General features: G+C 28.3%; 1 protein-coding gene across 1 annotated transcript in view; it reads right to left on the bottom strand.

The window, feature by feature from the left end:
- LOC136986598 (nonsense-mediated mRNA decay factor SMG7-like) overlaps window positions 1-24,710 on the bottom strand; it is a 129,684-nt gene that overhangs the window by 47,328 nt on the left and 57,646 nt on the right. The window contains exon 20 of the mRNA XM_067284182.1: window positions 14,024-14,088. Coding sequence (XP_067140283.1) covers window positions 14,024-14,088 — 65 coding nt within the window. The remainder of the gene's footprint in view (window positions 1-14,023; window positions 14,089-24,710) is intronic.

Below are 24,710 nucleotides of genomic sequence, written 5' to 3'. Positions count from 1 at the left end.
TATTTTGAAATTATATCCCAAACATAACATATAAATTTTAACACAATGTATTCTAATTATGTATTCAGTTTGAACTTTTAAAAAACATTTGAGTTTTGTTAGCCATTTTGTTCTATATCGTTTGTACCTGATGATGTCTATTTCATATAGAGGAAAACATTAGTAAATTTTTCTTTTCATAGTGCTGGTGTTGGTTTTGTGCATGGTGTATTTCAACTGCATTTAGTATTTTAGTTACCATAAACATAACAATATTAAACTTAATACTACAGATTTAAATTTAAAACAAAGTTATAGCATAAGAAAATATTATGCTATGTCATAGTGATTGGCAATTAAAATATATTTTACACTGTACAGATTAATTTAATCCTGTTGACAGAAGTAAAGTTTAATACAATTTAAATGTTTTCCTATGAGCCTATTGTCCTAGTTAGTTCTGAAATAAGCAAATTTATTTAAAAACTTTAATTGTATTTACTTCATTCTTTTTAGAATCACTACATATACAAAATAAACCACAGTCGTCATCATTTCTGTTTTAGCTTCAATAAAAAAGTTATTCAAATCATCTTGTTAAAAACAAACATTGCTTACAAATTTATCCCTACAAAAGAAAGCCACTTGTTTGCTTTCATGAATAAGAATTGCTGAGTTCCTATGAGTATCTAACATCTCTAGAATGTAATCAATAATTTCAAAATTTCCAAAATTAATTAAATACATTACAGTCTCTGTTAAGGAATTCATTTTGCATCTGCAATAACAGTACTGTTTATAAATGCAATACAATTGTTATTTTCACTGTGACATGTGACTTCAATACTCAAAACCAAAGCCTGCATGGATCTCATTAAAGATGATGTTCAAAGTCGGTGCTTTTAAGCTGCTATGATCATCAAGGAAAAACACCACAATTTTTCGTGCACAGAATGTAAAAATAGAATAGCATTTGGAAAAATACATCACTTAAAATGGTAATATATTAAAAAATGAATAACAAAAGTATATTAAAACCTTGTAACTTTTTATTTAAAAATTTATTTTATTGCTTATATTATAAGAAAATCTGAATGACTTCTACTTTGAAGGTTTTAAAAAAGGTTAAAATAAATTAAGAAATTCCTTTACTCATTAATCTTTATCTCTACTCATTTCTGAAAAATTTGAAAAATGAATATGAAAGTAGGCAGCTGTCTACTTAAAATAAAACTAAAAACATGACTGCTGCTAACCTATTTGAGTTAATATAATCACCAATAATCACATATTGATGAGAAAAATTATTCAATACGAATTCAAATCAATAATAAATTGCAAACTTAGAAAGAAAGATTACAATTTATTTAAATAATCAGAAATAATGATGACATTCTCTACGTCATAAGAATATTTATGATGTTTTGAATTAATTTAATTTTATTATTTTATATTTTTTGTATTCATATTTGGTTACTATCATAAAAAACTAAAAGATTAGTATAAAATCTTTACAAGTATATAATTTTCTAACTTCTTAAAATTGCTCTTTCAAAAATAAGTATTACGGGTTTACAAGTTCAATTATTGTTTCTCCGAAATTTCAAATTATCCAACTAATGATATTCATCTTTAAATGCAAAGGATAAAAATTTTGTTCTTTTGCAAAATCTCATATAATTCTAAAAAGACTGTTCACTGAATGATCCAAAAACATTAAAAAAAAAGAATTAAACTTCCAAACCTATGCACAGAGGTTTAACATTAATCCTTTAATAAAATAATTTATGCAAAACATTTTATTTTATTCAATTTTTATTATAACTTAGACACTTATTAGAATGTAAATTGCTGTCTGAAATACAAAAACAAAAATTATTATGATGTTTTCAATATTTTGATTAAATGCAAATAAAAATCAGAATGGTTAAAACATTTATCAATAACAAATGTTTTCAAAATAAACTATTGTTATTATAAAAACTTATTATTATTCAAATTAACAAACTTTCCTTATATGTATTAATTTTTGTAATATGTATTTTTTAAATTTTGTATAATAAATTATTCAAAAATAAAAGCATAATTATAAACTACATATAAAATATCAGTCTTTTTCTGAAAAATATTACAGATTTACTTATTACATTATATATATATATATATAAAATGGCATATCATAAATTTTTAATGTAATATTTAATTAAATTTGGGAAAATAAGACCATAGTTATTAAATTAAATTAAATTTTTTGAAAATTTTTTTTTTTTGTATTATTACAAACTAATTATAGTAAATCTATTGGTTAAATGTGTTTGGAAGTTTTGTGGTTTTGAAGCTGGAAATTTGAAAACATCTAAAAATAACCATTAATAATTCTAGAAAAATGCTGTTTATTTTAATCAAGGTTTTAATAAAATTGAGTCATCTTAAAAATATTTATTAAATTGCATTTTAAAATTTGATTATTTGGTTATTATTATATTTCTATAAAATGGTTTAAAACTTTCAATTATAGATTGTTTTTACAGAAAACAGCTCTACAAAGAAAAACTGAAAAGTTTGGTAAAGATGATCCTGCAATTTTTTAGCTCCATTTTCCTCTCCTTTTTTCAACTATGTATATATCTTCTCACGAGTCACGTTGGTTTAACTGTTACTATCTCAGGTAATTAAGTTTTATTGTATAAACCATTGTATGCATATCCTAATTTTTTCAATGCATCCTGTAAATTTGTAAACCTGTAATCAATTTGCTGATAAATATGTAATAATAGGACTGAAGAGGAGCACTAAGTCCAAAATGCATATCTGTTCATACCAATAAACCAACTTTTTTCCACTGAAAGTGTTTCCTGTGTGATATGTTCTCAACGGCAACTTTGTGCTAAGAAAATACATATAATAGAGAACAACAAGCAACCACAATCCTGCAAGTTGAATTCTTATATAGTTATTAACATGATAAGTTTGGGTTTGATAAATATATAAGAATTCACTTGCAGGATCTGTTTTACTGTTTATTAATTTTTCAATAGTATTTTTGTATTAAAAAAAATGTTCTAGATCCTGAAATTAAACAAAGATTTAACATTTATTCTTCTCATGCTTATGAAACTTTACAAAACTAGTCAATTGTGTAAGATAAAATTATACAAATTATAAACAATTCAAATATGAATAATGTCACTCATTTTATTTTGAAAATGATTATTAATTATTCATATTTCAGGTAACTTAAATGAATTATTTCTATTACAGTTATGAATCCAGGGCACTTAAAGTTCATTAAAAACGTGAATGGAGATGATTCAAATGGCATCTTCACTAATCCTTTTCTCTCAAACTTATGTGATTGAATATTATGAATATTCTTTTTGATTTAATTTTTACAAATTTATTTTATCATTAATAATTATTTGTGTGATTTTGTTTGATGGAATACAGCAGCACATGTGGGTGATCTATCAAAGGGATGCTTTCTGGGAAGACTTTCTATGGGAAACTGATTCCTATTTAGGTGTTCAACACAAAGAAAAACCATAAAATTCTACAGTCAACCTGATGATGAGGTATAAATCCATAGCCAATCACCAGTGTTCATTTATAATTATTATTAATAAATAATTCACTCCCAACAACCTTTGAAAAACCAGTAATAGTTAATTGAAAACAAACATTTTCGACCGTTAACTCGGTCTTCATCAGGTTATAACTATTGAGATTCGTTACAACTTCAAAACTCTAGTATACAAGTACAAAAACTACACCAATATACAAGTGGATGATTAATATTATTAATAAAATATATATATTTGATAAATAAATAAAACAAAAATAGAGATGATTAAAAAAAATTTTGTTGTTCAATGACCTTTTGTATTTTCAACAGTTACAAAGTTTAGCAGTTTGTTTCAGTATTCTGCTTTTCTTTTCTTTTAAAACTACAGCTTCAATAAACTGCTAACAGAAATAAAACATAAAAAAAATGTCTTAATGTTTGCGATGATACCTTAAACTGCATACTGGTAAATATGCTTTCAATGACCACTCTGAAAGCATGCAATATACAGTGATGCTGGTTTTATTTAAAAATGTTTTCTTTCTGTTGTAGCAATTTTCTGTACAGTATATCCAGTACAGTTATCCATACAAAATTATGGTAATTTTACAGTTAAATGAATCATTTGAAAAAATTGATTGAGATGAATATAAAAATGTAACAGATATATGTAGTAATACTATAAACTGAATTCAAGCAGAAAAATAGATTTGAACACAAAGATTAATAAAGGCTTTCAGTTTCAACCTACAGAATAAATTCTTATCACTAATGTTTGCAACTTGCTTTAATTCTGCTTAATGGAGTTTCATTTCTTTTGTTTCAGCTAAGCACTTTCTGACTTTTTCATTCATCTTCAGAGCTATCTCATTTAAACCATTATAACTTCTATGAATATTGCTTTTAGAACATTTTGGGTTTCTGGTTAGAATGATCTGGGTTTAAACATCATGTAATAGTATACATGATACATTCTCATATATTGTGTTGTATTTGTATATATGTAATTGTGACAAATCAAGTATTTGACCCAAAGTTCAACAAGTCAGAAAAAATGTGCAATTTTGAAAAAACATCCTAAAAGCAATGCTTATAGAAAGAAATTATAACAATTTAAATATGATAACTCTAAAGATGGATTAAAAAAAGTCCAAAAGAACTATTGGAACAAAAAAGAAGTGAAGCTCCATTAAACAGTATTAAAGTAAGTTGTGATAATATGGAGTGAAGAAATTACTAATGTTTATCTAACAAAGAACATAACATCATGTCATACTTTTTATAATCTCAAATTTCTTGCAAAAATGTTGGAAATTTCAGATAGATTATAAAAGTGTAAACATATAATTTGTTACTGGTGACAAATGGCACTAAGATTAATCAAAAAACCAACACCTTATTTGTTGCCGAGGGAGTTTATTATCTTGCCAAGGAACTAAGATTTTCATTCTAGAAGTGCAGAGGTGGGATAGAGCATTGTTTTCACAGGGTAGATATTATCTGCACATTTTGTCATCAAACAAACAAAATTATAAATTTAGCAATCAATTTTCAGTAAGTCACAAGACGATAAAGTTTAATGAGAATGCATGATTATTTGGCAAACAATCAATTCATATTTAAAGATATTTCTAACAATGGTCAGTATAGGTAGAATTAAATAAATTATTTCAGGATGGACAGATGGATGAGCAAGGAAACTTTAGCATAGACTGGCACCCATCTTGGCCTTACCCTTGCTTATCACTTTGCATATCAATAATAATGATATTTCAGTTTATGCTAATGAATAATGAAATTCTTTTTATAAATACAAAATTTTCAACAGTATTACCATTTATGTTCTATAGATGTTTAAAATACCAAACTTTTAGGACTAAATATATAACAGTAGTTCATTTCATAATTAGTTAACTTTTACTTACTTAAAGTTCATACAATAAAGATGATGATATTGTCACTCTTCTCATTCTTCAATGACAAGTCCAAAATAAAAGTCAAATGCTCTCAGTATTAGTGAATGACCTAACACACCTCATTTGACACATGACCCACACTGATTTTATTTCTTGCAAATAAATAAGTTAACATATTTATTTAACAAGTTAACATAATTTATAATTTAACATAATTTTAAATTGTTATTTAATGCAAAACATAAATAGTGCAAATATATATTTATTTGCAAGATATAAGTATCTCTATACTTTTACAATACTACATACTATACTTTAAATATTTAACAATATTTTAACAATAGTGAAATAGCAGATTCAAAAAGCTTAGTTCCACCTATGATGTGTTATGAACCAATAATAGATGTTTTTGGCTATGCTTTTCAACAGTCATATTAGTTCAAATTATCCTTACTGATAATGAGAATATAATTTATACACCTTTACAACATTTAAACTGCATCTGAAGTGACATTATGTGGAAGAATTAAAAGAAAAGTAATTATTCCTAAAGAAAAAAATGAAAATATCCTGCCAAATATTACCTATTTCATGGTATTTATATTATTTTTCTAACTTATTATTTAATAGAGATGGGTGGACATTAACCATATCTGAAATATTCAAATTTCTCAAATACCCCAAATATTTAGTCAACTTAATTACCTTATATAACTTAATCAGTTAATAATTTATTATTTAACTTGTTTTATTTATTTCAATATATTAATAAAGGAAAACAAAAAATAAAAGGAAAAACAATTTACTAAATTTTAAGAAATGAAACCTCAAACTTTTAATTTTGACTTTTAAAGTACCAGTAGCAATAGATTAACAAATATGAAAAAGAAAATCCAAACTGAAAATTAATTCAAAAATATCATACAAACAACCTTTTCAATTTCCAGAATGTTTATAAGACAGTGATTTTAAAAATCAATGTCTCATAAACATCATTCAATTTAATGACATAACATCTTAAAAATTACAAAATATTAAGAATGCTTGTCTGATCTTTTTGTCCAATAATTTTAATACTAATTTCTAAAAATATCTTCCCTTCTTTCTCTAATTTAAAAGTATATTGTTGATCATTAAATTCTTTCATAAAATCAAACTGAATCAATTACTATATCTTCCAGAAAATAAAAATATCATTAATAATGATTATTTAATTAGGCATATTATGAGAATTTTTTTGTATTAAATAATATAATATTTAAGAGAATCTGTTACGATCAGTTAAATTATTTTTCTTAAAACATATAATCCTTTATAAATGAGATAATGTTCACATCATTTTCATAAAGAACAAATTATTTTTGTGAAGACTCCAAATAAGTCTTATCAAAGAACTTTGTAACTGGAGGAGTTTTCTTTATAGACATATTCTAAACTGTTTTTCCAGAATGAACTGGTCAAATCCAATGATATAATCCATCAAGACGTTATCACATGTGGATCAATACAAATAGGAACGAATAGATTATACTTTTTCTTAGAATAAAAATAGAGACAATGTTCATTACTCTAAATATGCAAAAGAAAATAGTTCTGTGTTCATTACAAAGTTGAACATAATATATATATAAAGAAATTATAATGTTTAAACTAACTGTTATAATCTATCTGAAATTTCCAACACTTAAAAGAGATTTGAGATTATAAAATGAAGTGTCAAATGATATCATTTTTTTTTTAAAGAAAAATTAGTAAATAGATCACAAATAACTGGTAAAAAAATTAAACAAAATACAAACATGAAAGCCATTTATCATCATATTTAAAATTCTCTTATTTTTCAACCCATCCCAATGCACGTATCCCATTGTTTTATCAAAGTCTCAATATCGACTGCATGAAAGTCTTGGGATTGCTATCTAAGCATAGATGTATCTCAGCTGTGTATCCGCTGTCAATTGCAAAATATTTGCCCCAAGAAGAATTTTTAGTAGCCCAAACAGATGGAAATCACTTGAAACTAAGCCAAAGCTGTAAAGTAAATTTTCAAGAAGTTTCTACCTTAGTTGTTCAATTTCCTTCTGGATTAATCAAGTTTAGGTTTGGTATTGTTTTGATAAAACAGTACTCCTCTAGTCAGTAGGCCTGGATATTTTTTAAAACTGTAATGTGAAGTTTTGACAGAACTTGACAGTAACATTCAGTTTTCATATTCTGATCTTGTTTCTGAAAATGGACTAACAGTATTCTTTGAGAATCTCAAAACACTGTAAGTACAACCTTCCCTTCTGATGGCATTGTCTTTAATTCCTTTGAAGGTAAAGAAAGATATTTCCATTGCATTGAAGTATGCTTTGATTTGGTTAGTAGTGATGCATCTATGTTTTGTCCTCAGTAAAAATCCTATTAAACATTTCTTGTTCTTTATCTTTATGATAAGTTAGACATTGTAAGGACAAGCCCATTCAGTTCATTCTGTGTTCCTCTAAGTCAGGGATAGCAAACTTTTTTGACACCACATGCCATAAAGTAAGCATACTTAGCTTTAAAGATGTTTGTGTGTGCCAAAGTTTTTGACTTTGAATAATGATGTTTAAAGAAATTAAATGAATATGCTTTAATTATAATAAAAGTAAAAAAGCAGATTGAAAAAAGGATGATTGGGTGACAAACAGAGAATGATTGAAAAAGAAATGATAAATCAAAATCATATATGTTACATGCCAGATGATTTCTCCTTATGTGCCACTTTAGACATGCGTACATAGGTTCACCACTCTTGCTCTAAGTTCTTTAGGCATCCACTATACCATGGGTGGTGTATGACACATGTCCAAAGTGGCATGTAAGGAGAAATCATCTGGCATGTAACGTATCACACAATTCCAGTTTATCATCTGTCTTTTTCAATCCTCCTTTCAGTTTATCAGCTTATCATCCTTTTTTCAATCAGTTTTTTTACATTTATTCTAATTAAAGCATATTCATTTAATTTATTTAAATATTGTTATTTGAGGTCTAAAACTTTGGCGCACACATCTTTTAAAGCTAAGTATGCTTGTCATATGGTGATATGTAGGCTCAAAACGGTTTGCCACCCCTGCACTATACTCATAACTTTTTGGAAATCTGATCAATCATGCATTATGGTTTAAGTTAAATCATGAGAACACCTTAGTGTTCTCATGATTTAACTTAAACCATAATGCATCAGGAAATGATTCAAGCCTACATGATTTCCTCCAGAAACTGTACAGTTGCTTCTGTTGCAATTTCAACTAGATGACCAGCTCAGTCTTAATCAGCAACTTTTCAGCATCCTTGAGAAAATTTATCATCCAAATTATATACTGCTTTACATGATAAACACTTCTCACCACAAACAGGAAGCATTTTCTTATAAATTTCCTTTGCAGAAGTCTTTTAGCTCATAAAAAAACGTACAGAATGCTGCTCTTCAATCATACACATCTCAAGGATGGTAGCCATTTTGAATCTGAGCTGAACATGTGCATGCAAGATTTAGAGCCTGCTACTTCAATTAATTGTCAAGGAAGATTGTGTTACCACTTAATAACACTTAGAAATTATTTACTGCCCTTTTTAGCTTTTACATATAGTTTGCAACCTATTTGCTAACTTTCCCTCAAAATCTGATATAAAATAATTAATAACAAATATTTTATTGAATATGATTTAATTTGGCTAATTCACTGAAAAATATCTAAAATATATATATTTTATATGTTTAGATATAATAATGGAAAATTAATATAACAGCATAACAAAATTCTAGAGAATGATGAGTAGAAAAAAAACTGTAATGAGGCATGACTGATCATAAATAATTACATTTATTTATTTATGAGTCATATATTATTAAAATTTTATTGTCTTAACATTCTCTAAAATTCTCTAGAATATATTATTGGAACAAGATGATCATCATTCAGCTGATTAGCGACAAACAATTAATCAGGCTCATATAATTTGTATGATTAGTCATTAACTAATCACTGCCATATTTTAAAATAACTTATAAAATTTTAATTTTTTTTAGATTTTAGTTTACATACATTGTGTTAGTCAGAGATTCAATTTGTACACAAAGGAGGGAAAAGCTTTGATTGTTTTGTTGTTTTTTTTTAACCTGTCACCATTGATCAGTTAGAAATACCACAATCTCCATTGGTTTATTCAGTATACTAGCAGATATGCAGCATGATCATGCTAATGCAATAAAAAAAGAATTAGTACATTTTATATTCACATAATAAAAGAAATGATCTTTTGCTTGGTTAGCATTCTATCCACATTATGTTATAGTGTGCCTGCTTCCTTAATTTTTAAGATACTAAGAAGTACTACATGATCGGATACATGCAACTGGCATGTAAATACTGTAATAACTATGTTCATTTGCTACATGAGATTCTTAAATTAAAAATACAGTCTTCCTCTGCTCCCTTAATATCTCTGGCAGCAAGTGTCTATTCTCCTATTATCAGATGACCAATATAACTAACCTAACCTATCTGCAATAGTGAGGATTATGTTAGATTTAAACTGAATTGTCTGGTATCCAATTGAGAATCAAATCAAACACTAATAACTTCAATCAAATAATGTACCATGATAATTTAGAAAATTCAGTATAATCAAAATTATCACAGTAAACTATTTCTGTGTAAGTTTCTTGATACTGATTCAAGATAATGTTTTCACGTTAATTTCATAATTTTAAATTTAGAAAGTAGTAATGTTTTTCCAATGGAATAATTATTTACAGTTACTCTGATTATTGAAAAATTAATTATTATGTGATAATTGATTAATTACAAGAACAAAATCAAAGAAAGAAACAGAGAAAGATAATGAAAATAATGAACCAAACAGCCTATAACAATGGTTACCTCAAAATAAATGTCTGCCTCCATCAACTTTTTCATTACAGAAATAAATCCAAATTTAAGACTAGATTCATCTAAATAAAATTAAAATAAAACTCAATTCAAAAAAACTTTAGTATAAATCTCAAGAATGCCTATTGTTTTATGCAAAAAATAAGCAGAGAATCTTTTAAATATTTTGATTATTCATCTAAAAAATTTTTGTAATGGTAATTAGGCTGTGTAATGGACTAAAAGCAAAACCTCACACAACTAACTCTTTCAGACTTCAAATTATCTCAATCAAAATGTAGAGAATTAAATTTTAAGATAAAATTTATATATTCCAAACATTAGCTAATATGATATGAACTGTAGTATCCATATATAAACATTATTTACAAATATATTTCCTGATAAAATGATCATACTATACCAAATCCAAATTATATATATGATATATATGGCTTTATAGAAAAATCATGCCATATAAATTATCACAGAATGTTATTATGAACCATTAATCAATTGTCATTTTACTTAGGTAAAATTTTTTTATAATACTTATTACTCTTACATGAACTGCACTTGTACACATACCAACTCTAAAACCACCTAATGCAGTAATAAAATTATCTTTATTCAAACATTTTCAAACAAATGTGCCTAATTCTTTATGTATCTATTTATTTATTTGTTATTGTTGTGAGCTTTCAAAATCAAAATTTGTTCCATCAAAAGTATTACATAAATCAAATACATTCTAGAAAAACTGTTAGGCATTTGTTCTTTTATTGAATAGAATGTTACTTTTCTTGAAGATCATTTAAGACAATTGATAATGTTTGAATAAAGATAGTTTTATTACTGCATTAGATGGTTTTAGATGTGGTATATTTTTTGTAAGTGTGGTATTAAAAAATGATTACATTTAAATATGAAAAATCAAAAAATTAATTATTTCAAAGCTATTAAACTTTTACCAAAATATATAATTGTTATATTTATTAATAAATAAAAAAATACAACATATTATTCATCAATAATAATAATTACATATTTTAAGAATTAGTCTAGAGTTATTATGAATATGTAAATAAATATATCTTAGCTGTTTTTAGTACAGCATTTTTTCACTTAACATTATTGATAGGTTCTTGAAAACTGTGACATTAAGCAAAATTATGCAAAATGAAACCAATTTTACTACAGGCTAAATAACAAACAAAATATAATACATTTAATTTTATTGTAATTGGATCATGTTTTCAATCTCCAGCATTAATTTCCCACTTAATAAAATCAATTTTACTGTTTATAAAGAAAATTTAACAATAATTGTAAATGATTAAAAGCATACTGTATCTTTCTTCAATGATATTATAATAAAAGAGTAAAGAGGGGACTTGCCACATTTTATTTTTCTTATGAATAGGTATTACAAATTTTAAAATTACTTTAAATGTATTTATTAACACTTTGTAGCATTGAAATTTTTCATCTAAATATACAAATAATGTTTTATTTTATGTTAATTTAGCTTTTTAAAAAAATAAACACAATGTATTCCTATTGAAAATATAATTTTTTTGCATTAAATTCACATTGTAAAATATTGCATCACATTACCAACTTTTAGTTAACCAGAAATAATCTTATTATATAATAGTCCTCATATAGAAAAATTATAAAATAAGAAATAGTAAAAAAAAATTGGATACATTGATAATTAGACTTAACATATGTTTTAAATACAGTAGCCCCTCATTATATTGTGAATTCAGATATATCAATATTTTTTTTGGTCCCCCAAATTTTAAAGCATTTGAATCAATAAATTTTAAATATCAAATGCCATTGAATTTCTTTTTGCAATGAAATACAGTATTTTATTCCTACCACTGTCTTTGAAACTACCATTGCAAGTGAAACAATAAATTCATCAAGATCTAAATAAGCAAAACAGGTGGCCAGATCAATTATCATTTATGTTTTATTTTGATATTAAAAGTTGTTTATTTATTGGTTTTAAGTACAGTCTCCTCATTTACAAGTTTCTGTGAATTTGAAGTTTCACATCTTCATGTGAATTGACAGTGTTGGGTCAATTCACATAAAGGTGTGAAATTTTGAATTCACTGCTTAATGTGTAAGGAAACTATTTCTTTATTCCTCAACAGAAAGTTCTAAAATTTTTATACAATAGTAACTTTATTTTTCTTTTTAGAGAATCTTTACTCTTTGTAATTTTATAAGTTTTGATGTTATTCTATGTTCAATATTTATTTCTTAAATTTTCAATTACTGTATTTATAATTTTTATTGAAAAACATAAATTACACAAATTTTTAATAAGTAATTTATTATGAAATATAGTACTGTATAATAAAATCGCTTGCAACTGATATTTTGTTTTTATATTGACAGTATATTTGTCTTTAAATGTCATTGTTAAAGAAACAATAATGTTAAATGGGTGTTTGTGGTATCAATGTTTATGTAAACGTCAATTAATATGATATAACCATGAGTAAAATTCAGTATTAAAAAACTAAACTTATTTTATATCAGAAACACTTGCTGATGAAAGAATAGAGGATAGAGATTCCATTGCATATATAATCTGTTTAGTAAAAGCTCAGAATTTTTAGTACTGGATTATATCACCTTTCTTCTTTGTCTCCCGACAAGTGTGATATAATGAGGGCCTACAGTACCATAATTTTGTGTGGATAACTCAAAGAATATCTGTATTTGAAAGACAATTTGAAAATAAGCACAGGTTATGCAATGATGTAAATTATCTGTTTCTTATAATTTGTAATTACAAAGTAATCAAATAGTTTTTCCTCTGTCTAAACTTATCAAGAACATCTTTAGAAAAGGTGAAAAACTCTAAGTGCCACAGACCTGACATTGTGATTTTTCATGAAAAATCACCAAAGACATTAATATAAAATGTATTTTTACAATGTATAAAATTTATATTATTATTAAATAACTTTTCTTACTATCTTCTAGACAGTAAAAAAAGAAATTATTGTGTAATGTTTCCTAAACAGTAACTAAATGAATATAACAATTTCTGCATCTTATTTGATGGCCTAACCATTAATTCCACAGAATTTTTACCATAACAGGAAACATCTTGCATTGAACAAGGTATAGTTTTCAACAGAGAATAAGAACTGTAATTAACTGAAATTCATGTCACTGGATATTAAAATTATTTTCTAATTATATTTCTGAGTATATTTTAGCATTTATAATTATTATTAATAAATAATGATAATTAATGATAAATAAAACAAAAATGAAAATGACACAATTAGCAGCTTTTGTCATTTGGTAACAATTTCATATTTTCAATACAAAGTTTAGGAGTTAGTTTCCCCTTATTTTATAATTACATCTACAGTAAACTACTAACAGAAATAAAACATAAAAAAATAATATTTCTTGTTTGAGATAGTATCTTCTAAACTGTATACTGGTATCATGCTTACAATTACAACTCTGGAGGCACAGGGTATACAATGATGTAAATTATGCAAAGGTTTTATTTTCATTCTAATACTTTTGTGTGAGGTATATGCCACTACAGATTATCCACACAAAATTATAGTATTATATTAGACAGTAATCCAAAACTATGAGTATTTTTAATATTTACTTACTGATGCACATTATATGCTTGCATCCAAGGATTATTTTCACTATGATCATTCTGATGAGTCACTTTCTATAATTAAAAAAATATAGATATAGAGTGAATTTTCTATATATAATAAGATATGTAAATTAGTTTTTATGAAATATATATTTAAATCTACACTTATGATCAGTAAATTCATTCTATAATTATGTATACTCAAAAGAAACCACATTAAAATGAAGTATGCTTTCAATATTGTTCAAAGTAATTTCTTTAATAGATAACATACTGTATACAATAAGCTTGTTCACAGTTTTGTTTTTCAAAATTTATTCATATTCGTCACAAACTATTTTTTTTGTCACTCTGTGTTCTCAAATTACCTTCTTTTTAATACTGATTTGACTTTGGAAAACACGAAAGTGACTAGAAAAAGTAAATAAGAGAAATAAGAAAGTCATTTAAGAAAACAGGTTAATCAGCTTAATTTTGTAATCATCTGCTTCATTAAAAATTTAATTGCCACTAGACAATAACAGTAATAATGTCAAACAGAAGAAATTGCCTCTATTTTTGTCCTCTCTAAAATCAAGATTTTTAGAGATAATTATTTTGGTTTACAAACTATAATTAAAAATTATAAGTTATTAGATACAGGTATTAATTTTTTATGATTAAAAATATTAAGGTCTCAAACATTAATCTAATTCAATAAGACAGCAAGTCTTAGGAAAACTGAAAATCCAATGTGTCAAAAACTTTAACATATATCTTAGGAATTGTTTCAGAATTATAACAATAATTTCAGGAGAATGCAAAGTATCAAAAAGACCTAAAGAACTAATTCAGGAATACTAGAGCTCATGATAGCTATAATGATATCTCAGACTAAAAATTTTTCTAGTATTTTTTCAATTAATTACTGTGCCAATTAATTTAAAGTAAACCATTTATAAAAAAAAAATTTAATAAGTGGCTATTATGAAAAATAATCTATGTTTTGTGTCCTTAACTTTTCTAACAATAAAGTTTGTTTAAACTGCCACAGAAACAGAATAATGGGTTATTATTTTCTACTTATAAATCAATATTCAATTTACAAACTGATTCTCAATGTATTTTCATCTGAAAATATTTATAATTATCTTTCCAACCTCAAGTAAAAATATATCTTTGGTGATAGCAATATGTCAGGATCTGGAAATATTTATATATCTTGTTGAATTACAAGATATACAAATATCTTGTAATTCACCTGCACCTAAGTTCACAACAATTATGTTGAAATGAATACATAATGAATACTTATCACTTTATGGCATTTACAAAGACACTCTGAATGCTTAATATTACATACACAAGCAAGGTCTATGATTCTCCTACTTTATCAATTTCCAATGTAATAATTTTATTTTTGTGGATGATAATATTTATCTGCAAATAATGGTCTGACTTTGAGATCTGGGATTCATTGTGATAATTTGACAAATTAGACCTCTGTCCTGTAGAGCAGTGTTTCCCAAAGTGTGGTACGCGTACCCCCAGGGGTATGGGAAGAGTTTAGTGGGGGTACATGCTGCACCATGCTTCGGCTGTTCCTGGTCAACAAACAGTTTACTTTTTTCGATTACAAACATAGAAAAATAATAAAAAACTTCGTTACTTCTTAGAGGTTTCGCCGGGTGCTGTGATTCTGTGTATTTCTCCACCCTATGGCCAAGACAACAGTGTCACACAAAAACCTCCAGTATCTACACATTGAATTGTTACAATGTGCGCGTGCGTATTTTTAGCTTTTGTGCGATTTTTCTAACAGGAAAGGTTTGTTATGTGCTTTAGTATTAATAAAAAGCTAAAATTGCCGAATAAACCAATTTTTCTGTAGCTAGTTACTACAACTAACAATTCTTAGCAGAGACTTACTTTGACAGTGCTTCTAGAAAGACGAAAATGAGACCTAAAGTCCATATCGCTATATCTAGGAACAATATTTTCCACATAGTCTTCTATTTTGGCTTTTTCGATTTTTCAATTGCAGCAGCATATAGAAATGGAATATCCTCGTTATCTTTGGTTTTTGATTTAAAGTATATGCAATTTTTTTGACGAGGGATACTCAGCATTAAGAAAATTATACAAAGGGTACACAGATGTCAAAAGTTTGGGAAACACTGCTGTAGAGCATTCCTAAGATGCTCAAGAGAAATATGCAAGGGGAGTCCAATATTAAAGATACAGGCCAAAATTACATTAACATTTATAATTAAAGAAAATATTTAATACATTCATCAAAAACTATATACTTTTGTTTATTTCTCGATATAATTGCCATAAACATTGAGACATTTATCCCAGTGTTACACTACTTTAAACATCCCTTCACAGTACTGTTGCTTGTAGTCCAGAACGGTATCTTCCAATTCCTCCTGATCTGCAAAGTGTTTCCCTGCCAAAAATTTCTTTAAAAATCCGAATAAATAAAAATCCGAGGGGGCTAAATCCGGACTATACTCCACACGTCAAATCAAACCAAACTGTGGTTGGCACAGAAGAATTGGGAGGTCCTGCAGCATCCTCCATATAGTCCAAATTTAGCTCTCCATCAGACTTTCATTTATTTGGAGCTTTAAAGACATTTTTGGCAGGGAAATACTTTGCAGATCAGGAGGAATTGGAAGATACCATTCTGGACTTGCAACTTGACAAGCAACAGTACATGAAAGGATGTTTAAAGTAGTGTCATGTAGGAATGTCTCAACGTTCACAACGATTATGTTGAAAAATAAACCAAAGTATGTAGTTTTTTGTGGAATGTATTAAATATTTTCTTTAATTATAAATGTTAGTGTAATTTTGGTCTGTACATTTAATATCAGACTCCCCACATACGTTCAGTTCAATGGCACACTTAAAACTCTCAATGCATCTTGTGGATGAATGGAAATCATGTAATCAGTAAGATTCTCTGTTGAGAATCATTATCTTAAGGTAATGTGTCTATTAATTTACTGCAATGAATACATCTAATGCCAAATTTGAAATTCCATAAACATCCATGATCATTAAGATCATGATTTATCAAAATAAGGATTTATTGTTATATCTAACAATAATTTTTCCTAGCTTTATGATTGCATATACAGTACATATATTTCAATTTTCAATAAAGTTTATTCTGTTTCAAAATTAAATTTTAAATTTTAATCTTAGACATCAGTATACTTGAATTTGGTGCATTGCAACAATTATGAATATGGATATAAAACTAGAATTAACTGAAACAAAAAAATTTTGTTTGATATAATTTTAGAAACTAACAGATATTCCATAAGAACATAATATAAAATTTTTGAAATTAAAATTATTTTCCTAAACTGAGTAATTTTGATAAAACATACATATGTTTAGTCAGTCATACACATAAAATGCATATAAGAGGCCTCAAGTTTGAAATATAAATACAGTAAAACCTGTCTATGGCGACCACCCACGGTTCCTTCAAACAGTGATCTTTTAGATAGGCTGTTGTCCAATACAGGTGGTGCTGTAATACCGTATTTCTGTATGTATTTTGCGCACTTTTTAGCCATTTCTATTAAGTAAAACTCAAGGTGAGCAAAAATAAGCACATGTTTTCAACGATAGAGCTATATTGGTATTGTATTTTATTCTTATTGGATAACTCAATTTACAGGAGTCATCATGATTTTATAAGACGGATTTAATACCAATATTTTAACGATTAATACAATACTCACATTTTCTCGATTATAATGCACTCTTTCTTTTTTCTGACTTAATTAATTCAACTTGGTTCTTTTCGTTTGCTCCTCACAGTTACGTGTATTATGTCATCAATATATAAGCACATCGTATCTCTCCATCACTTTGGTTTTGGTTTTTGTTAGTTTAATCTTATTTAACTTTAAAAATACTGTTTTTTTTTTAATATTTAATATCTTCTTAAGTACAATAAGAAAAATTATTAATTAATAATGAAATAATTTTATTATTTTTTCTCATAATACGATTTCATTACATTCTGCAATTGTAATCAAATCAAAAAAGGAAGGTTGCCTGTAAAACTGATTTTTGCATTAATGCATTTATTGTTTTTTTAAATATTTTGTGTGCAAAAATTACTTGGATATTATTTTTCTAAAAATATTGTGGAAATAAGGTAGGTTGATACAGAAACTATTTATCGCATCAAAAAAAAAAAATAAATAAATAAAATAAATTTTATCAAACGATGAGATCAGCCAATTAATTGTATTGTGTACAATATTTTATACCCCTAAGGAAAATACTGTAGATCTACGGTAAAATAAATTTCATTTTCCCACAGTTAAACTTCACTGATAATTGCCATCATGATAAACCATTTTCACTTTCTCTGAAAACTTTAACATGATCTTTAACGACAGCACTTTGCATTTCTTTTGTTTTTCGGACAATTTTGAATAAACTGAAATGAATTTCCTTTGTAGCTAGACTAATTCATTAACACCTGCACCTAATTTCAAGGATGGGAGAAGTGCCCAAGGTGGGTTCAAACAAGAGTTCAGACCAGATACATTCGTGAAAGTGGTCACTTATTACAGTTGTTGTACGTTGTTTCAGACCAAAAATCGATGCCCGCGGTTGCATTACACAGGTGATCATTTAATACAGGTAACTTATATGAAGACTATGTATAAACTATTCTGTGCCAGAAATTTTTGTCTGTTTTGACAGGTGCCTATCAAATGAGGTGGTCGCCTAAGCAGTTTTCACTGTACTATAGAAATGACAAATGTTATTTTTCTCATAAATAATACAAATTATGTAATCTGATTTTACTCCATTATTTCATAATAGAATATTTGAGTATAGGATGACAAGAAATTACCAAAATTCATTAACAAACTTCAGGCAAAAATATTTTGATTTAAGTCATAGTTCACAAGAAAAACTTTCATTTTATTTAATGAATAAAAAACCTGAGTAATGTGTGTTGATACTCGTAAAATCAAAACAGTAAACATAACATGTTTCTTTGCATCACAGTACTGTGTGCAATTATTAGCTTGTCTATTAATTACTTACTAATCTTAGTTATTTAGAAAATAAACTAAATTTATTTAATTAGTTATATTTATATTTTGTAATTTTGTTTTCAATTTAAGCACTTTCAAATATCTTTGCAGAGCAACTACACAGATCACTTTCTATGAGTTTTATGTAATCATTTCTGAAACATTCTGTATATTGTTTAAAAAATATTATCATTGCAAATTAGTTTTCTTTTTAACTATCCATGGCCAAATTTAAATATAATTAAATTGTAACCAGCAATCACTAATAAGAATTAAATCACAAATAATAATAATAATAATAATAATAATAATAACTCTCCCATGGTCACCACCTGGTCGTGGTGGGAGAGCCCAGTAATTTTACTGATCCATAGGGCAATGCAGGCTGGAGCACAAACTCCTGGTAGGGACACCCATGCCAGTAAGGTCTATGGGGAGAAATGAAGCTAAGAGTGACCACACACCCACATTCTGTGGAGATATGTATCATGGTAGTAACCAGATCTAAATGTGATACCGGCTCGGACGTCGCCCGGGTTAACAAGGTCCGCGTTTGTGAGTTAGGCAGAGGCTCACGTTCGAAAAATAGGCCACAGTCTCCCTTGGTTACCGGTGGCAAAAGCAGCACCGGCCCAAGCATGGCTACTGCAATGCCCTCAACAGATGTGAGGAACCAACCCAGCCTTGGTGTTTCTGTGGCAATGCATCCACAGACCACAAAGGCTGGAAAACCACGCCAACGGATGAAATGGACGGTAGAAATGAATGAGTTTATCATCCGTACTTACTACACGATCACAAAACTCGAAACAAACATGACAGCATACAGACAACAACTACACCATAGATTCACACAACAGTATCCTCATCTCACTGTCACCGAACAAAGGGTTGTTGATCAAAAAAGAACAATTATACACAACAACCTTATTCCACAAACAACACTTGAACTTATCAAACAACAGGTTGCTGATCAAATACATCAACAGACAGAAACATCTAACATTAATGAAGATCATGTAACCTGTCAGGATAATCCAGTAACAAGCATTGATAATAACACACATACAACAATTACCACTAATGATATTACAGACACTTCCTCATCCATCACTGATAACATAGACATGGATTTAGTTAATACGCTCTCACTTATATTTCAGGAAACACTCACTAAATATACAGGCACAGATCCCACACAAAGACCACGAATACCAAAAATCAACACGTCGAAGGAAGTAGGAAAAACACTAAATTATGTAAACACTCACTTACTACCACACTACATTCATTCAATTTCTACACTCTCAGACATTCATACATTAGTTTATGCTGGGGCAGTCACAGTAGTGACACAACATGGACTGAAAGTACAATCACAGACAAATACACAGAAAACACAATTCTATCACAAGCCTGCCTGGCAGAGAAGAATAGAAACACAAATAAATGACATTAGACAGCAATTAGGCAGGCTGACACAATACACTAAAAACAACATAACACCCAAATTAAGGAAACAGCTCAAAAACATTTTCAAGAAAATAAAAACACACACAAAACATGAACATCACAACACACACATTACAGAATACATTGATACACTAAAACAAAAACTTGCTGCCAAAGCACGTAGACTCAAACGATACAAAACATGTACACTACGAAAACAACAAAATAAATTATTTACAAACAATGAAAAACTCTTTTACAGACAAATTAATAACAAAGCAAACACTGATACACAGCACAGTGGCACACCAACAGAAGAACAACTCACAACATATTGGTCTTCTCTTTGGTCCAGTGCTGTCACGCACAATGCTGAAGCAGGCTGGATTGAGGAGGAGAACAAAAACTTACACAACATACCAACTATGCCCTGTGTTGAAATAAGCATACATGATTTCCAATACACTGTTAACAGAACACACAACTGGAAGACACCTGGTGTAGACAACATTCACAATTTCTGGTACAAAAAGTTTACATCACTGCACCAGGAACTAGCTAAACACCTAACACACATCATCATCAATCCACAAGACATGCCAAATTTTCTTACCCAGGGCATCACCTACATGAAACCTAAAAACAACAATACCACAGACCCCACACAATACAGACCAATTACATGTCTTCCAACACTCTACAAATTATTGACATCCTGTATTGCAAACAAAATATACAAACATGTTGAAGAACACGACATTCTAACGGAACAACAAAAAGGTTGCCGTAGAAATCACAAGGGATGCAAAGAACAGTTACTCATAGATTCAGTCATTCTACGGCAAGCACACAAACAACACAGAAACATACACATGGCATATATAGACTACAGAAAAGCATTCGACAGTGTTCCACACAGTTGGCTGCTACATATTCTACACATGTACAAAATACATCCATCACTCATTACATTCTTCCAAAACACTATGCAGCACTGGAGAACAACACTACATCTCAGGGTTATAACACTTCCATACAAACAAACCAAATCTTTATTAGGCGAGGAATTTTTCAAGGAGATTCCTTGAGTCCTCTCTGGTTCTGCCTAGCCTTGAATCCATTATCCAACATGTTAAACAACACACAATATGGCTACAATATCAGGCATGAAAAAACAACACAGTATACACTGTCACATCTCATGTACATGGATGACATAAAACTTTATGCATCCACACAAAAACAACTTCATCAACTCCTACAAATCACACATTCATACACCAAGGACATACAAATGGAATTTGGCCTAGATAAATGCAAAACACTTCACATAGAAAAAGGAATCCTGAAGAAAGAAGATTTTGCACTTGGAAATGGAGACGTTATTGAATCCATGGAAGAGGGCGAGTTCTACAAGTATTTAGGATTCCAACAGGCCAAACTAACAGAACATGCACAAATAAAGCAAAGATTAATTAAAGAATACCAAAGTAGGTTAAATGCTATTCTCAGAACACAGTTAAATGCAAAACACACAGTTAAAGCAATAAACACATATGTCATCCCAGTACTCACATATTCTTTTGGAGTTATACATTGGACTCACACTGATCTTGAGCAACTCCAAAGGAAAACAAGAACAACACTTACTAAGCATAAACAACATCATCCTAAATCCGCCACAGAAAGATTAACCCTTCCACGTAAAGATGGCGGACGTGGCCTGATTGACATAGTTAACCTTCACTACAAACAAATACAGTCACTGCGAGAGTTTTTCTATGAAAAACAAGAAATATCACAATTACATAAAGCAGTAACTCTAGCAGACTCGAATAACACACCATTAAACTTACACTCACATCATATGGACACAACACAACATATAAAAAGCATAGACACCATTAAGCAATCGTGGGCTCAAAAGGCACTCCATGGCAGGCATCCTTATGATCTGGCCCATGATTTTGTCGACAAAACTGCGTCAAACAGCTGGTTAGCTCAGGGATGCCTCTTTGGAGAGACAGAAGGATTCATGATTGCCATATAGGATCAGGTCATAAATACTAAAAACTACAGAAAACACATACTCAAAGATGCAACACTCACAAATGACACATGCAGAAAATGTCACATCATGCCAGAAACTATACAACACATCACCTCTGGTTGCAAGCTCTTGGCACAGACAGATTATTTACACAGACATAATCAAGTAGCAAATATAATACACCAAGAGCTTGCAAGGAAACACAAATTAGTAGACATCCACGAACCATATTACAAATACATTCCACAGACAGTATTGGAAAACAACACGCACAAAATGTACTACTACAGAGCCATAATCACAGATAAAACAATTTACCACAACAGACCAGACATCACACTCATTGACAAACACAATAAAATCACATACATTATAGACATATCCATTCCAAACACTCACAATATACAAAACGCATGCACTGAAAAAATTAGCAAGTACACAGAACTCGCCCAGGAAGTAAGGCATCTGTGGAGGATGGATAGGGTGCTTATTGTACCTGTTGTTCTCTCCTCTACAGGTGTCATACCACACACACTACACAAAAGTCTGGGCACGTTACAATTGAATAGAAACACATACATCACACTACAGAAGGCCACTATATTGAATACATGTCATATTGTGAGAAAATTTCTGAATACAGACACACACACTGATACATTTCTTTAATTTCTGTTTTGGTTACTATGCCTTGACTTTGGTCCGGCATAGTACACAGCCACTGGTGTTAACCGAGTATATCTCACTTAACCCAACAAATAATAATAATGTATGATGATAAACATTTTATATTCATAAAATGATAATTATATACCTGTCAATATATATATTATAAAAATATTAAACCAAGTTTTTTAATAAATTACACATTGTTTCAATATAAATAAAAAGTTTCTTTTGAACAAGACTGATACATGGCTAATTAAATTATATAAATTTTTGAGTTATTAAAACTTGAATTTGAATACAGTATTTTCAAATATTGGTATTTTAATTTCAACATATATATTAAAAACAAATGATCTTCTGGATTACATATTGAGCTATATAATGACTACTATTTAAGAATTAAATATTAAGTAATTTTGCCTAGGGTAGGAAGTTATTCCACCATCTCTTGATCAATTTAATAATTATAGATAAAATTATTTAATTTTTTTTTTTAATTTAGAAAGTTCTGGAAGAAAATAATTAGCCTGGAGCAGGACTCAAACCTGCAACTCTTGTTTATTGTGAAGATGTGTTTCCAATAGCCATAAAATAGCCCAATATATAATCCAGCAGAGTTTGATCTTAAACAAAAATCAGGTTAATGGATGTTTATATTTCTATATATATATATGGTATTTAACTGATATTTGTCTGAAAAGAAATTACCAACTGTGTATCAGAATTTAGAATAATTTGTTAAATAGATATGTATCAATATACAAGAGGTTTTCCAAATTAAAATTTAAAAAAATATAATACAAATTTTGGTTACCTACATAGCTAAAAATTGCTGCTGCCAATCTTCAGTGTAACATCTCTGACAGATGGCATAGGTAGTTATGGCACCAGCCTACTACTGCCCTAGAAAACCCAGAATTTCAAAATTCTAATGAAATATCATAGTTTGTTGTTTTTAGTGCCTGCCTGCAGCATGACAATGCAAGATCTCATACAATCAGCCATACCATTGGCCTTATTTGGAATATAAAATTTGGTATTATTCCATCTTCCATATTTGCCCAATATAGCAGCAAGGAGAAATACTGTACAACAAAAATGCCAAACTAAACTAAAACAACATTTAATGCTTTCTTGGAGTAAATAAAAAATAAATTTAACCTTGTATTTACTCCTATATTATATGCTATTTTAACATCAAGTAATCATCATATTTTTGGATCTTTTTAGAGCATTTGTTTTTTTAAAACACATCATTTTAGGATGTTATATACATAGTGTGTATAAATGTCTCACATATCAGCAAGAAATATTTTCTCCTGTAAAATTCAGGAATTAGTGACCTATTCAAGGTGTTAAATGTCAGATGAATTTCATTGAAGATTGACAGTAGTAGTTTTGATTTTGTGCACAATCAAAATTTTTAATATGGTTTTTTTATTTTTATTCGAACCACACTT

This window comes from Centruroides vittatus, unplaced genomic scaffold (assembly GCF_030686945.1).
Source record: "Centruroides vittatus isolate TY-2023 unplaced genomic scaffold, ASM3068694v2 scaffold_1152, whole genome shotgun sequence".
Taxonomy (NCBI): domain Eukaryota; kingdom Metazoa; phylum Arthropoda; class Arachnida; order Scorpiones; family Buthidae; genus Centruroides; species Centruroides vittatus.
Note: the sequence above shows the minus strand (reverse complement) of the source record. Positions and strands in the feature narration are given on the sequence as shown.